General features: G+C 38.1%; 1 protein-coding gene across 1 annotated transcript in view; it reads left to right on the top strand.

The window, feature by feature from the left end:
- The window catches only part of EDNRA (endothelin receptor type A), a 36,155-nt gene extending 26,096 nt beyond the window's left edge, over positions 1 to 10,059 (top strand). The window contains exons 5-8 of the mRNA XM_037396507.1: positions 3,029 to 3,181; positions 5,440 to 5,573; positions 5,984 to 6,092; positions 8,225 to 10,059. Of these exons, the coding sequence (XP_037252404.1) occupies positions 3,029 to 3,181; positions 5,440 to 5,573; positions 5,984 to 6,092; positions 8,225 to 8,365 (537 nt within the window). The 3' untranslated portion in view covers positions 8,366 to 10,059. The remainder of the gene's footprint in view (positions 1 to 3,028; positions 3,182 to 5,439; positions 5,574 to 5,983; positions 6,093 to 8,224) is intronic.
- Positions 10,060 to 15,913: the final 5,854 nt, after the last annotated feature.

The following is a 15,913-nucleotide window of genomic DNA, read 5'->3' as shown; positions in this document are numbered from 1 at the left end:
TGAAGCCAAAGAAGGGCCAGCCACCGTTCATCCAATAATAGAAAGAGTAATGTTCTGTTTTGTCACAGAGAAGGCATATAGTGCAAGATCTTAAGCCTTGAGGGAAACTCCATATTTTTTTCCAGACCAGAATTTTTCATGGTAGAGTGCAAATTTCTCTTTTTTGGAATGTCTGGTATTTCTCCTTTAATTAGATAAGAGGATGGCTTGGGCTAGAATTGGGAAGGATAGGGTGAAATGGAGCTAGGAAATTTTGAACAGAAAACATGTGGAGGATTAGTGTTTTTTGGAGGAACATCTCCAACTTTGGTAGAGTTACACAGACTGGGGATGGCAGAAAGAGCAAAAGACAAGTGCAAGAAAAGACAAAAGGAATTCCCTAATGGAAATAATTAATGCAGGACTTACTATATCTTTTTTTCTAAGCTCTACAGACTATATGACTGTAGATACTGTAGTTATAAGAACATAATTTATGAAAGGCACACTGCAACAAATTTCCCTTTTGTAATGGCTATTTTTCTCCATGAATGTGCCAGGACAATCTTCACTTTGTCTCTCCCTAAGAAAAAGAATAGTTTTCTCTTCCTTCTTCTCAAAACACTACAGTTCAGGTCTTTCAAAGGCATGCTAACTTTAATGATTATTGTTCTGTTCTTAATGTGGTAAGAAGAGGAGCTGTTTTGTTTTATTAGCAGGAATTAGTATCTTTTACTTGCTCAGCATAAATCAAAAGCTCCAAATCTCCCCAAGCCAGTTTGATTTTCAAAGAAACAGATCAGCATTTACATTCAAGCTGAGAGTAAATGTTGGACATGACAGTCAAAATGGAGTGTGTTTCAATACATTGCAAGCAAGTACAAACATGAGATTAAAATGGAAACACCATTTTAACCTTAACCGTAATATTTACTACCACAATAAACAATCACTAAACTTTGGGAAGGATATATGATTAACTTTTGGTTTTAATAGCAGCTTTATTCATGTTTAAAGCTATCCTTAAAAGACTTAAAAGATTCATGCTAGACCATGATTCCCAAGAGGCTGAGTGCACTGGGAGACTTGTTTAAAATGCACATTTCCTGTAGAAAACCAGTTCCATGTGGGCTTTCAAGGAAAACAAAAGAATGTCTACTTCTCTTAAATCAACCCAATTTTGCGCTTTGATGTAAGCTTTTCTGAAACTCAGATTCCACAATTAATCATTTACAGACATTTTCATGTAGGTTTTATAACATCAGAAAGCTATGTCCTCATACAGAATTGACGCATTGGTCAGGGTTGTGACACAGAAATCTACATGTGTGTTTTCTTGACTGACAGGCAACACTCACGAAAACCGATAGACTGATATGACAGAGTTTTCCTTGTAAACATAGCATGGATTCACACAGTACACATTTTGTTGTGCTGCCCAGCCAATATGATTCTAATCTGACTTGGAGGAATTTGCCACAAAAAAGATAATTCTCTCCATCTATTTGTAATCCTTTTCTCTGCAGAAGGAGTGCTAATTAGATTTCCCCTCAGTAAAAACTTTTCAAATATGAGGCATATTGTTTTCTGCTGGCAGAAGCTCTGTTCCCAGTGGGGGGAAATTCTGCCCCCAAGGAGAGTGCAACTATGCAGCAGACTGTAGCCCGTCCTCACACAGGGATGAGGCTAATGAGGAGGAGGAAACAAGCTAATCAACACAATTCAACATGTCCTGTGAGGTGGGGTTGTGGCCTAGATACAAGCAGCATACTCTAAATTCGCAAGCTCTGTAAGTAGCTAACTGTGTTGTGGCAGAGGGAGATAAATTAAAAGCATTCCCTTCTTTGTAAATCAACCTTCTAGTGTAATTAAAGCAGTTTTTAAAATTAACATTATTAAATACTAGTCTATTAATTGCATCCTTTTTTTCATCTTTCAAAGTTTAGTACTGTTCAGTTTTAAATGTAAACAAAATGTAAAAAGTTTTACCTTTTCAAGCAGGATTCATATGATTCTCCATTATTAGCATTTTGACATTTGGTGTGGGAACCGTGATGTTACAAGAGCACATCCGCTAGGAATAAACAAGCTAGGGGAAAGACTATGAGAAAGAAGCTTCCCTTTTACACACATCCATCTCAGTGACTAATAACATAGAGACAGGAAGTATTTAAAATTTCATATTTCAGTGCACACTTTTGCCTGAGCATAAAAGTTAAAAACCAATAGACAATATTTTCTCAAGTGTGAAAATTTAATCTTCTACAGAAAAAAGTAATTTAAAATGTTTTGTCAAATGTAGTATTTCCCATAATACATAAATGTATTAACTTAAACCACAGCCTAAATCACAGCTAACACTTAAAATTACACAGCAGAGTACTGCTACTCTATCAAGTCCCTCAGTGTCCTGTCACAAAAGGCAAATGGTATGAACGGCAGGCAAAGGGTTAAAAGTAACTGTGCCACTAGAAGACACCAGTCCTAAGCTTTGCATATATCAGACAAACACTTATGAAGGGGCTTCTGTCTGCCCAGTACATAAGCAAACCAACTACCAATCTTTTCACTGATAACAAAAGGTGATTAAACTTACAAGACATTTTGCATTTTCCTTTTTTGGAATCAGGACAGAAGCCATGGAGGTAAATGGCATTTCCTGAGATAGGCTTTTAGTAAGATTTGTTATCTCAAACTGACACTGTCTACATTTTGGCATGTCTTTTTAATAAAGCTGGATTCTAGTTTTCATGAATGAGTGTAAATATTCAGAAAACACAACCAATAAACCTAACTCCAACCCAAGACAGATTGCCACAAAGGTACAGGCATGCTATCCACAGTAAGGTAAAATAAATGTTTACACTGCCACAATTCCCATTTTGATGTTGGTCCAAAACAGATCAACAATATGAAAGTTTACATAATTTGTGCTGTTTACCAACAGAAAGATATCAGTGTACTAACTGCCACACTTTCCAAGACTTTCTGTGATGCTTTTCATTGAATCATAAGAAAATATCTTCTCTTTTCTTTACCTTGTCTACAGTTTTACAAAGATGCAAAGGATTGGTGGCTGTTTGGTTTCTATTTCTGCATGCCGCTGGCATGTACTGCCATCTTTTATACATTAATGACTTGTGAAATGTTAAACAGAAGAAACAGCAACTTGAGAATCGCTCTCAGTGAACACCTTAAGCAGGTAAATATTAGGAACACCAATGTCTGAAAATACTGTTCTTCTCTCTTTGAGTTAGCTTAGAAATGTTTCAAAGTGTACATGAATAGAGTAAATTACAGATATAGAAAGTGAGGATGTAAGCTTTTTATGACGTTAAGGTATTCATTTAAACCTGGAACACAGAACTAAATTATGGTATAAGGATGTATTGAAGACAGCATGCTCAGGAAACTAGCCAGTTTCTTTCTTCTCTTAAGTATGTATGACAGTTGTGCTCTCCTGCTCTTTAACCTCAAATCACTACTGGCTAAATGCTTTGAAATTTAACTTCAAAGATTTGCCAGAAACATGTTTCTTTTTATTCATAAAGATATGACTCCATGGGTCCTCACTACTTTTGGCACACTTTGATATGTAACTTCAGTTTCACATAAAAGGCAACTGTAGAATAGCCTAGTTTAGAATAGAGTGGATTGGTTTGTTCAGGGTTATTGCACTGTTGCAGTACCACTACTGCAGCTGCTTTGAAAAGAGCAATGAGAGAACAGCACAAACAAATGATCATGAAGTCACTCAAAGAACAATCAGATCTCACTTTGCTGTTTTTGCAGCACTGTCTGATGTTTAATTCCTAACTGAAATTTTAAAAACAATCTGCAGTTTTCCCCCTGTGTTAATGTCGGCCCACCCAATTCCACTCTTTCTTTCAAATTCCACATTCACATGCGTGAATCCCTGAAGTAGTCCCCTTTGCCTCAGAGTGAGTTTTCCCCTCCAGAGGAGGTACTCCACTGCTGTTTCATTCCAGATTAGAGCAGACTGGAAATCCTCCCCTTGTGCAGATCCTCCACTTTTTCCCCTCATCAGGCCCCAGGGTGTGCAACACAGTCTGTTCTAGGACCATGTACGAGCTGCTCCACCCATTAGAACTAGAACGGTATGTACTGGGTGGGGGAATCCACCCTCCAGCTTTCCCATCCAACTGCGCGGTGCCCAGCAAGCTACTCAGGCTGGTTGCTGGAGGATGGCTTTATGCCACAATTTACAAATGCTTGTCTTTTTAACTGTCACCTTTTGCCCCTCTTCCTCCCTCCCTCCCCTTCCTTCCTTCCTTCCTTCCTTCCTTCCTTCCTTCCTTCCTTCCTTCCCTCCTTCCTCCCTCCCTTCCTCTTCCTTCCTTCCTTCCTCCCTCCCTCTCTTCCTTCCTTCCTTCCTTCCCTACATTAATATCTACTCACAATCCTTTTCATATTTTGATAAAACTTGCTATTATAAGAAAGAAGAAACAACAGTAGCCATATTCAAAGCCTAATAAGACTTACTGTAAGCACACGTTAGATTTTAAATTTCTTAATCACGGAGCCTTGCAATGCTTAATTATTGTTATGTTACAGGGGCAATTTCAGATGTGGTGTTCTTACCCCTTCATACGCTTCTCCTTATCAAATCCATGCTTACCAAACACCACTGGTATGCATTGTCAAAAATCCACTAAAACATCTGTAAATCTCTAGAGCTATATAAAATATCCATTAAATTGAAATTATTTTCTGAGTAAGTATTATGAGATTAAGCTGTAATACAGACATTTCTAAAATTTTGTTTGTAGAGGAAATATTTACTTAAGAACATCAAGATCACATAGCAAGGATCAGATAGCAAAATTTATATCCCTTCATGTAACATGATGCATACTAATTATAAAATAATACATTTAGCAATAATTTGACATCCTGGCTAGGTATGTGGTTGAATGGAACTTTAATTACCAATTGATTTAGGTGCCTTGGGTTTACAAATTGCCCCACGTCAAGGATTAGGTACAAGTGGTTTATCAGGCAGGTATGATCCCAGTTTCCCACATACATTAAAAAATTTTCTTGCAGATTATGCATGTTTCTGAAGAAAGCGGTTTATCTGAGGGATTGCCAGAAAACTAAACCGGTATAGAGGAATAAGAAGGGCTGGAAAAGCAATCAGGTTCAGAAAAGGCCAGCAGTGGATTTTCCTTGACTAATGCCTACAGTGTCCTGGCAGAGACCTGTGTGCTCCAGCTACTCCAGTCTTGGTGATGAGCAGGTTCTGTTGAGGGTGGCCAGAATCAAGAACATGATAAGCCCCATAAAAACAGTTCAGGGACATCAGGTAGTCTGAAAGCTGCACTTCGGAAATCCTTGCATGCTTTATCTAGATTACTTACTTTGCTGCCAACATCACTACACTACAATCACCTACCAATATGAATTAAGCACTCAGGCATCATTATTTTCTTTTTCTAGCGTCGAGAAGTTGCAAAGACAGTTTTCTGTTTGGTAGTGATTTTTGCTCTTTGCTGGTTCCCTCTCCATTTGAGCCGAATTTTGAAGAAAATGGTATACAATGAGAGAGACCCCGGCAGATGTGAACTACTCAGGTACTTCATTTTCTATTTCAATCAACTGTTTATACTGATGTTTATACTGTTTATAATGCCGCACACTTAGAATTTTTGTGAGAAATGTCATTGTACATGTAACTGTGGTGTTAGAAGAGCAAATACTTTATGTCTTTTCAGCTGCATCCATTTTCAGGGGTTTCAGAATAGGGCAGCATAATTTTAATAAATGTTGTCTGTAATCATTGCAGTAACTTCCCTCTGGCTTTTGTGAACTTCTGTGAGACAGGTTATTATAGACCTAGACTATATAAGACTAGATGGGGGAGTTAGGTAAAAGAGAATTAGTTTCTGTGACAGAAGAGGCTGTAACCGCAAAGAGCATGGATGCTTCTATGATATATGAACAGTTTAAATGTTTAGCTTTTGCTTTTTCTTTTGTTGCGTAGTTTCTTACTGCCATTGGATTATATCAGCATCAACCTGGCAACTATGAACTCTTGTATAAACCCAATAGCTCTGTATTTTGTGAGCAAGAAGTTTAAAAACTGTTTCCAGGTAAGATCTTCTTGGTAAGATTTTAAGTCCAGTTAACAAACTGTATTGAGCCACTTAGTTATTATCTTTTTTTAGCAGTTGGGAAAAGAGACATGCAAAGGAATGAAAGATTAGAAATTGTCTAGTTTACCATCTAGCAGCTCACATAGCACACATACCAAACTGCAAGTGGAACTATCCACTTTATCTGAAATGCTAAACCAGTAAATAAGTGTGACATAGTCCTCATATGTAAACTGAGATAGACATACTCTTGTAAATATTATTTATCTGCATGTGATATGTATATGAAATACAATTTGGTTAGTAACTTATTTCCCACTTTAGATGAATCCAAAGGACACACACACAGGACGCCAAGCTGCCTGCAGTTAACCAATCTCATTAACGACTAAAATTTTCAGGTTTGAACACCAAAGCAGGCACCTGAGTTGACTTTGTCAATTAAATGTGTATGTGGCTTTTAGCTGCATTTTTCCAGTTCCTACACATGAAAACATATTTTAAGGCTATCCTTGTGACACTGTGGCTCTTCAAGTCCCTATTCACCTAATAAAGACAATGCAGGAAGAAAGAAAATGAGAGCATATAGTAGTAAAGAAAGTAATGAAATGGAAAAGGAAGACTGAAATAGCTTTAACTGCAAAGAAAACCAAAAGATGACAGAACTGTACCACTAAACATTGTCTGTGAATAGGCAACTTAAGCTACTGAAGAAATGTAATAAACTATCAGTCTAGCGCAGGGGTGCTCAAACTTTTTAAACAGGGGGCCGGCGCGCAGATGAAGTGGCAGGCAGTCATCTGCGGCTGCTTGGTTCCCCCCCCAACCCCTGGCGCGGGGGTCTGTAAATACGGGGGGCCGGATTGAGGACCCTGGGGGGCCGTATCTGGCCCACGGGCTGTAGTTTGAGGACCCCTGGTCTAGGGAATACCTGTTTGCCCGTAACCTGCTTAGACTCATAAACTATTTTAAGGGAGTACTTTCACAAGATAAACAAGGAGTCAGCTTTGCTTTTTATGGTCCCCTGCTTCATTTGGGAACTGTGTAGAGGATAATATGCCTGAACTTGTCCTCAGATGAAAGGGAGAATTAACAGTGAGTACTACCAGGCTGCTACTCATATAATTTGTTTATTCTTCCCACTTGTCCTTCCAAATAAAATCACCATCCAACAACACTAATTAAAGAATTTTCAGCTACTGTTTAATCTTTTCCAGCTTTTCATTGTAATTTACCCTTTCCCTTCCCATATCAAGGTCATTAATTCAGGCAGTCTCTCCATTCTGTACTTGAGTTGCTCACCCTACCTCTGTTGCTCTTTTACACACCCACCCATAGATATATATAGTACATATATCTTAATATATCTTAAGTTTGGCTTTACCTCTCTGCAACACTCCCTTCTCATTGAAATCACAGACGACCTGAATCTACTGCTGTTATTGCCGTTGCTCCTCTGAGGCCCTAACTCTTTCCCCTAAAGTAGAGATTCCATCTACACAGAATTAGGCACTAGTTTTTGTGAAGGAAGGGGAGGATAGCTGAAGAATCCTTTCTGCTCCTTTCCCAAAAGAGAACTGAACATATCAGCCTGTGAATAACCTGAGCATATGATCCTGAATGACCTTCTATTCTTAGCTGTGAAAAATGATACATCTCAATATATTCACTGACCCTTTTCCTAAATATTTTTTTCTTCTTCTAAGATGTGAGAAGAGAACTAAGTCACAGGCTGGGGAATTTTCTTCTTCTCTTTTACATGCTAAGCTGATTCCTAAGTTTGAAGTGCAGTGATAAAGTGGGAAAAAAAACCCCAACCCAGCTCTTACAATATGTATTGAGTTCTGTCAGTTCTTGGATCTATTTAGCTTAGTCAAACCAATTTCTCCTTTGATAGTGTGCAAGTTTTTCTTAAATAAGAGTTTTTCTTAAATTAGGCTGGGCCTAATTTGCTGCGTTTGTCATGTTTAATCACAAGAATTGTTTGTATTGTAGGATAAAAAAATTGCCTGAGTGCAGTTATGACTCCCTTCAGCTAGAATCACATGGTCATTCCTGAATGAAAAATATGGCTGGCAATCTGCATAGAGTTGTTAGGTTTGCGTTAACTTTCTTTTTTTTCTCCCCAGTCATGTCTTTGCTGTTGCTGCTCTCAGTCTAAGAGCCTAGTGACTTCAGTGCCCATGAATGGAACAAGCATTCAGTGGAAAAATCAAGAACTAAATAATCACAATACAGACCGAAGCAGCCATAAAGACAGCATAAACTGAAAATTAAGGACTCTCATACCACTTCAGAATCAAACAGGAAAAAAAAGAGTCACAACAAAGCTATTTCAACAGGCAGTCCAGTGACTGTTCTATAATCAATTCAGACATGTGCACCCTTGTACCTAATTCTAGAGGTGACTGAGTAGATTGACTGACTGTAACTGTGATGTTCTGTGAACTGAGATCCACTGGATGGTAATTCTGGCTCTGAAAAAGATATTGATGTGATTATGACACCAAAAAACTGACTTGAACTACACAGGCGGTTTACTCTTCTGAACCAAGCAGGAACTGTCCAGTGTCTGTGACTGGTACAATACAATCTTTTAACCTGACTGTCACCTAGAATTAATCCCTATGGAACTTTTCAGAAGATAGCAAAGTGGAATCTGTCTGTGACTGCATTTTCTCTCTGCCCATCTGCCTTTTAACTTTTATTTGTGTGGTGGATATATTCCATGCATCAGTATGTTTTGCATGTTGTTGTTTTTCAGGTTTATGTTGGAAAATGTTTTGGTCCACACTAGTATTTTATTTACTTATGTTACAATAGGTCAGGACATTAGCTGGGCCATTCACATTTGTAGCACTTCAGGACTCAAAAATAGGAAGAGATTATTTAAAGTGGCATCAAAATTTGGCACTTAAGCACAGATTAATACCCAAAAAAGAGGTATTAATAATACAGTACTATACTGTGTTATTTATTCTAATGCTCTGTACAAAATAAACGTAATCTATATCAGCAAAAAGAATGAAAGCTGCCCACAGAGGGGCAGCTTACAGTATGTTTTTAATTAACCTGCCATTTTAATTCTTCAACTATATGAATCTATTAATCTATTTACACTATAGCTGCATTAAATCCAAGTTGAAATGAGGATCAGTGGAACACAGTGAAACATTATTAAAGCTGTCCAAAGAGTTCTGAGAATATGGTTATTATCATAGTAACTATGCACAATACTACTTACGCATTGTGAACATGAGGTTATAGTCAGAGAGAACACAGAACTGTGGAAGTCCTTAACAGCTGGAAGAGCACAAGGATTTTTTTCTGCTTTATGCTTACAGAGTTCTTTGTCTTATTCTCACAATGTTCAAAGATTTCAATGGGGTTTGATAGTTTATTAGCATTGTTAACCATACAAATGCTATGAATAATATATAGAAAATATTGCTTGCATACATGTAAACTGGTGATTTAGTTATTACTTTCATCCATTATGGTTACATGGCAAGAGATTCCTTGTTTGGCTATAAAAATTTTTAATAGGTAGCCTTTCATTAAATAGTGGAATTAAATAATGTGGTGTCATATATAATATGCCTCATGCACAAATCTGCTAGAAAATTTATAGCATCTGTTGTGCCAGGCTAAGAAGCAGTAATTAAAATTCCACAAATTTTTAAACATTTGTTACATTTCAAGTGAAAGATATAATCCTGCATATTTTTATTTATGAGGTCAAAATGCTAGTGCCTACAATGACTTCTGCTGCACAAATTTCCCAAATGTTTACATTCACACAAATCTTCTAAAGTATATTAAAAACAATTCTTTAAATTGGTTTATATATTTTTGTGTGCTTTTGTCTCTGTGGCATGTATGTGTGTATAAATATAAATTTATGTTCATATGTTATAAACCTAAATACAATCTTCTGACAGTGCTCTAGTACTGCCTAAGAACATGGTATTGAATGAGACTTGGCTGAATTTTATTCAAACTATTTCATCCTCAAACTGTATTGAAAGTCATAGTAAATGAGTAACAATGCTTTCCTTTGAGAAGATTGAATTACTGGTCTCTATCCTGACACCTTCACTGCTCCTTTGACAGAATGTATTGAGGAGATGACAAAGGTAAACAGAAAACAGACATAAGGAATGGGTTTAAGTTGTAAATTGCCCCTTCTTTATTTCAAGGCAGGAGAAAGCTTTGTGTGCATTCCCCTCTTCTGTTATTTACATGATGGTTGGATGAACTAGAAAGTTCACACTATACCAGCAATATAATATATAATCTGATTGTTCAGAGACAATCTTTTCTACCTATCTACATGACAGTGAGCAGCAGAGACAATCCAGGGCAGGAACTCTAAAGTTCTACAATAATAATAAAAAAAAATCTAAAAAAATCTACCTGCAAAAGTTTCAGACCCTAAAATGGACCATTTTTAGGCTCTATCAGCAGTGATACCAACCACAAGTCATTAAAAGCTAACAGTTAACCTTTCAGCATTAACACTTCAAACATCTATTGCTTTCAAACCAATAGCTGGCTTTATTATGTGGCGAAGATATATATATGTGCACACACAAGGCATACTTAAGCAATTCAGCCTAGATGAAAAAAAATAAAAATCTTCCTACTCCCCAAAGAGCTGACTGACCTTAGCAGCAGCATTATAGAGTATAAAACTTTTTAACTAAAGAAAAAAAAAACGGTGAAGTATCTAAGAGATGTGAGAGGCAGTTTTTAGAATGCTTTAGAATGATTTTTTGGAAGCTTACTTAGGGATCAAAGCCTGCAAAAACTAATTGGTGATCCTCCTTCCATCTCCTCCAGCCAGTGGAAGGACAGAGAGAGCCTAAATAAGAGTGACAAGTGAGGTCTCAGGAGGTCTTAAACATTTTTGCCTTGCATGCTCTTTTGTATTTTCACTGTCGCTGCTGCTCCTACTCACAAGCCAATCATAAGGACAAAGGGTGTTACGATGTGGGAATTATAGTGAGGGGGGGAACTGCTTCTCCAAAACTTACTAAGGTACTTAAGTTTTCAAAATCTCTCCTGTTCTTCCCACTGCTAACAGTAAATATTTCTCCTAGTACTGTATCAACCCTCAATTCTGAAAAAGCTAACTTTCCAAAAGAATCAACAAAAGTCTTCCACAATTCTGAAATTCAACGTTTTTTGATTTTGATCTTTCCTTTTCCTGCCAAGTTTTACAAAAAGGTGCTCTGGCATTTCTCTTAGTGCATCAAAACCAGTGTAGGTTTAGTTTGGATTTTCCTCTGCTCTTGCACAGAAGCTGCTTTCTCTTTTACATGAGAACTTTCCACCACAACTATCCTTCCATCCACCTCTTATTTTATAGATATTTTTATGTCGCTTCATTCCTCTCAGGGGAACCAAGCCTAGCTTTTCTGTGCAGCTGTCAGGATCTCTATTCCACAATTTTCTGATTAATTTCTTACACTTTTTGTAACATCTATTTCATCATAATCAAAATCCATTTAATTATCACTTTTTTTTGTGTGTGTGTGGACTTCGCAATTCCCATCTTTTTTCAGTCTAGTCAGTGGAAAATTTCATTGACTGTTTCCTCTTATATACAGTCTTACATCTCAACTTCAAACACTTTCACAGAATCATGGAATCACAGAATTGTTCAGGCTGGAAAAGACCTTAAGATCCCTGAGTCCAACCCTGGAGTAATGTGAGGCCATTTCCTCTCCTCCTGTCACTTGTTACTTGGGAGAAGAGACCGACCCCCACCCGCCTACAGCCTCCTGTCAGGCAGTCGCAGAGAGCGATAAGCCCCCCCAGGCTCCTTTTCTCCAGGCTAAACACCCCGGCTCCCTCAGCCGCCCCTCACAACACTTGTGCCTCAGCCCCTTCCCCAGCCCCGCTGCCCGTCTCTGGACACGCTCCAGCCCCTCAGTGTCCCTCCTGCAGCGAGGGGCCCAAACCTGAACACAGGATTCCAGGGGCGGCCTCACCCGTGCCCAGTGCAGGGGGACGGTCACTGCCCTGGTCCCGCTGGCCACGCTGCTGCTGACACAAGCCGGGATGCTGCTGGCCCTCCTGGCCACCTGGGCACGGTGCTGGCTCATGCCCAGCCGGCTGCCCACCAGCACCCCCAGGCCCTTTCCCCCCAGGCGCTTCCCAGCCGCTCTGCCCCGGCCTGGAGCGCTGCGTGGGGCCGGTGTGACCCCAGGGCAGGACCCGGCACTCGGCCTTGTGGAACCTCATCCAAGTGGCCTGGGCCCGTGGATCCAGCCTGCCCAGACCCCTCTGCAGAGCCTCCTGCCCTCCAGCAGATCAGCACCCCTGCCCAGCCGGGTGTTGGCTGCAGACTCGCTGGGGGTGCACTCGATCCCCTCGCCCAGATCACAGACCCAGATCACACGAACCAGGACCGGCCCCAGCGCTGAGCCCTGGGGAACACCCCGTGTGCCCGGCCGCCAGCTGGATGTGGCTCCATTCACAACCACCCCCCTTTGGGCTCGGCCAGCCAGCCAGCCTTTTACCCAGCCCGGAGCGCACACGTACAGGCCGCGAGCAGCCAGCTTCTCCAGGAGAATGATGTGGGAGACAGTATCAAAGTCTTTACTAAAGTCTAGGTAGAAAACATCCACAGCCTTTGTGAATGCAAAACACTTTGCAGTTTCATTTAATTTTAGACGCCAATTATTCTCCTTGTTTTCAATATGCATTTTCTTTGAACTACCTCACTAAACATTTCCTCTTTGGTATATTTTATACTTATTTTCTTCAAAGTTATAGCATACAAAGGTTTTCATTTATATTTATGTTTGACTTTATTTATTTACAAATGAAACTCTGTGCCTCAGACCTAACCTAGCCAGCTCCTGTGCTTTGGAAAAAATGTGCCTATGTAGTAGTTCATCATAAATCTCACCTGATAGAACTGTTAGCTTGGTTCTGTGAAAGAAGCCTTATGCAACCCTCATATCTGCATGTCTGAATATGTTTATTTTTGCTTTTAATGCAGCCATTTTCAAGTGTTTAGCTGTCTGTCCCTCCATCTTTCAAAAACAACTATGAAGCCCCTACTAAATTTCAATTAAGTTTACAGAACAGAGTTATCATCATTATGATGTTACAGAGAATTTGACAAAACCTGCAGGATGGTTAGAAGAACAAGATCCTACTTGTGCTTTACACAGAAAATTGCTGTTTGCAGTGGAGTTTATGTGTACTCAACAAGTTCACATGATAGAGAGATGTTATAAAAATTACAGATGCAGAAAAAGATCAGAGCTTGCAACTTGTAAGATATCTGAGAATCAAACCACAACACACAAATTCTTGGAAACCAGTATTTGTAAATTCCATTGTTTGTGGAATTACTTGCTTTTTTTGCTGTTTTTCTCTGATCATTTACATATTTACCACAATCTTGTTACTATATGATTTGATTCTGTGAAGCCTTATGGGTTTCCATTTGTGAGAAGACATGGTACAAATTCAAATTCTGCTGCATTTATATGAACAGATTTCTGCTCAAATGTCCCTGAGGCAAAGCATGCATTTTCATTAGAAGAAACACAGTTGGACTGCGTGCTAACACTGCCTTGCAAAATTTCTTCCAATCAGTTGTGCAAAGCTTGGCTCAGTGAAGTACTCCTCATTTAAACTCCTCACCCTTTCAAAGACTAAATAAAGGCAATTATCTCCAAAATCGGAGTAAGTGAAGACACATTAAAAGTTTACTAGAACAGAAGTGATTCCCAAGGTGCATAGGAAAAAAAAACCAACCAAAACCAGGCATGTTTAAAATGTGGCTCTAAAAGAAACATAGCTTATCATTAGTCCAAGTGTGGGAAAGTAAGATAAGAACTAAATAAAAACATGTAGGTCATCTCCAGTTTCTCTAAAGGAAGATGAAATTAATTGATCTCTAATATCACATCTAGAATCAGCTTTTTCCTTGTACAGATACCACTGATTCTGAAATGAACTGTTGCTCAAGTCACCTTTTTGCAGTCTTGTTAGTTACAGCAGCTTATTATTACAATAAAAGCTCAGCATAATAAATATAACAGATAAGAAAAAAGAATTTATTCTATTATTCTTCAGCAGCACTCTTCCCACATTTCTCAGAGTAACTGATCATCTGCAAACTGCTCTGAAATCAATGATCTGGAATACTTGGTGCATCTCAGAATAAGGCCTTTACTATAGTCTTATGCTGTCTTAGTCCTTGGGAGTAAAAAGACTGAGTTTACAAGTTACTGAATCAAGCATCCAAAACGATTAATGAGAAGCATTTCTAAGAAATCCAAGAGAACATGTACTCTGTTATATATTTTTAAACATAGGGGAAGATTAGAAATCCATCATTACTAGACACCTCTGTGCCATCCTGTAGCCACATTTCTTATTTATTGAAAGCTCTGTGTCTAAATTTTTTGTGTCTTTTCCTCTCCAAAATTGTTGTACAGTGGCCTCCTTGGTGTTACCCCTGAATAAAGTGTATATTTGGATTAGCTTTCTTTCAAATATCTACACAGTATTAAAAAAGCATCCATCTCCACATACAGAAGCCCAATTAAACCACACTACCAGAAAAGCTACAGATTTTTAGGGTCAAGTTTTAAACAGAAAATTAACATAGTACTCTTGGGACAAATTAATATTACAGCTCAGTACTACTAGTGGAAAATATATTTATGTTTTCACAGGAAAAAAAAGAAACTGTATCACTTTTGATGATTCAACCAGAATTAAAATAATAATTAGAGTAGATGTTTAAATGAATAATGAGAATGTCCACAGTTACATGAGCTGAAATAAAATACTGTAAGGCTAAAGATCTTTAAGCTCCTGTATATAAAACAGGTCTAAATTCTAGGAATTAGGGAGACAAATATCCAATGCAAGATTCTTTGATTTCGCTGCAACATTTCTTTAAAGTATTAGCTCCAAGAGACCTCTCAACCTCAGAGACAATTGTGAAGAGATATGCCTTACTGAGTGTTAACTAACATGGCCTTCTTGCACTGCAAAAAAGTCTTTGGCTAATATTTTTGTTATATCCAGCATCTTCTGGGTTTCATGTATCCCAAGATACAGAAAATGAACTGCAACTACTCCAATGCCAAGGACTTCTCCAAAATCAAGGAATAAAATGTTGAATTATTTCCTTTTTATGATCATTTGTATGTATGAGAATTTGCTTGCATAGAACTTTAACCAGTAGTTGTTCCTCCATATGAAGTGCAATTAAATTTAAAAAAACCTACCTGATCTTCTCTTCCATTTACTTTAAAAGTATAAGCCATTTAGAGAGAAAAAAATGCTGTTTAATTTAACTACAAACACTTCCATACCACGTATGACTGTAAACTATGATAACCAAAGTGTGAATAGCCCATTGGACTATCAAATACCAAAATATTTTAATATAAAAGTGCCTGTTGAGAAATGGAAAAGAATTATTACGTTCATAACAAGTTTGTTTCAATACTCAATAGTTTACAAAAGAAACTAGCACATCTGACAAATTTGTTTAAGCTTGTGTTTGAAATATTACTGGGATAAAGACATCAGGTTAATCTACAAAGAAAATTATTGGCTACAACTTCAGTATAAAAAAGCAGGTAAAGAAATACCAAATCCACTCAAGATTTCCAGATTTTTCAGACTAGACATGGTTTTACACATGAACTGTATCAGAGTTCTATGTTTCATAACTAGTTTGTGTTTCCATTTAAGGACTTCTATACATTTTATCATTTTTTATAATTTTATTTCTTATAATCTGCTTGGAAAGTACGAAAATGGCATCAAGACTT

This window comes from Falco rusticolus, chromosome 1, assembly GCF_015220075.1.
Source record: "Falco rusticolus isolate bFalRus1 chromosome 1, bFalRus1.pri, whole genome shotgun sequence".
NCBI lineage: Eukaryota > Metazoa > Chordata > Aves > Falconiformes > Falconidae > Falco > Falco rusticolus.
This window is presented reverse-complemented; position numbering and strand designations above follow the sequence as displayed.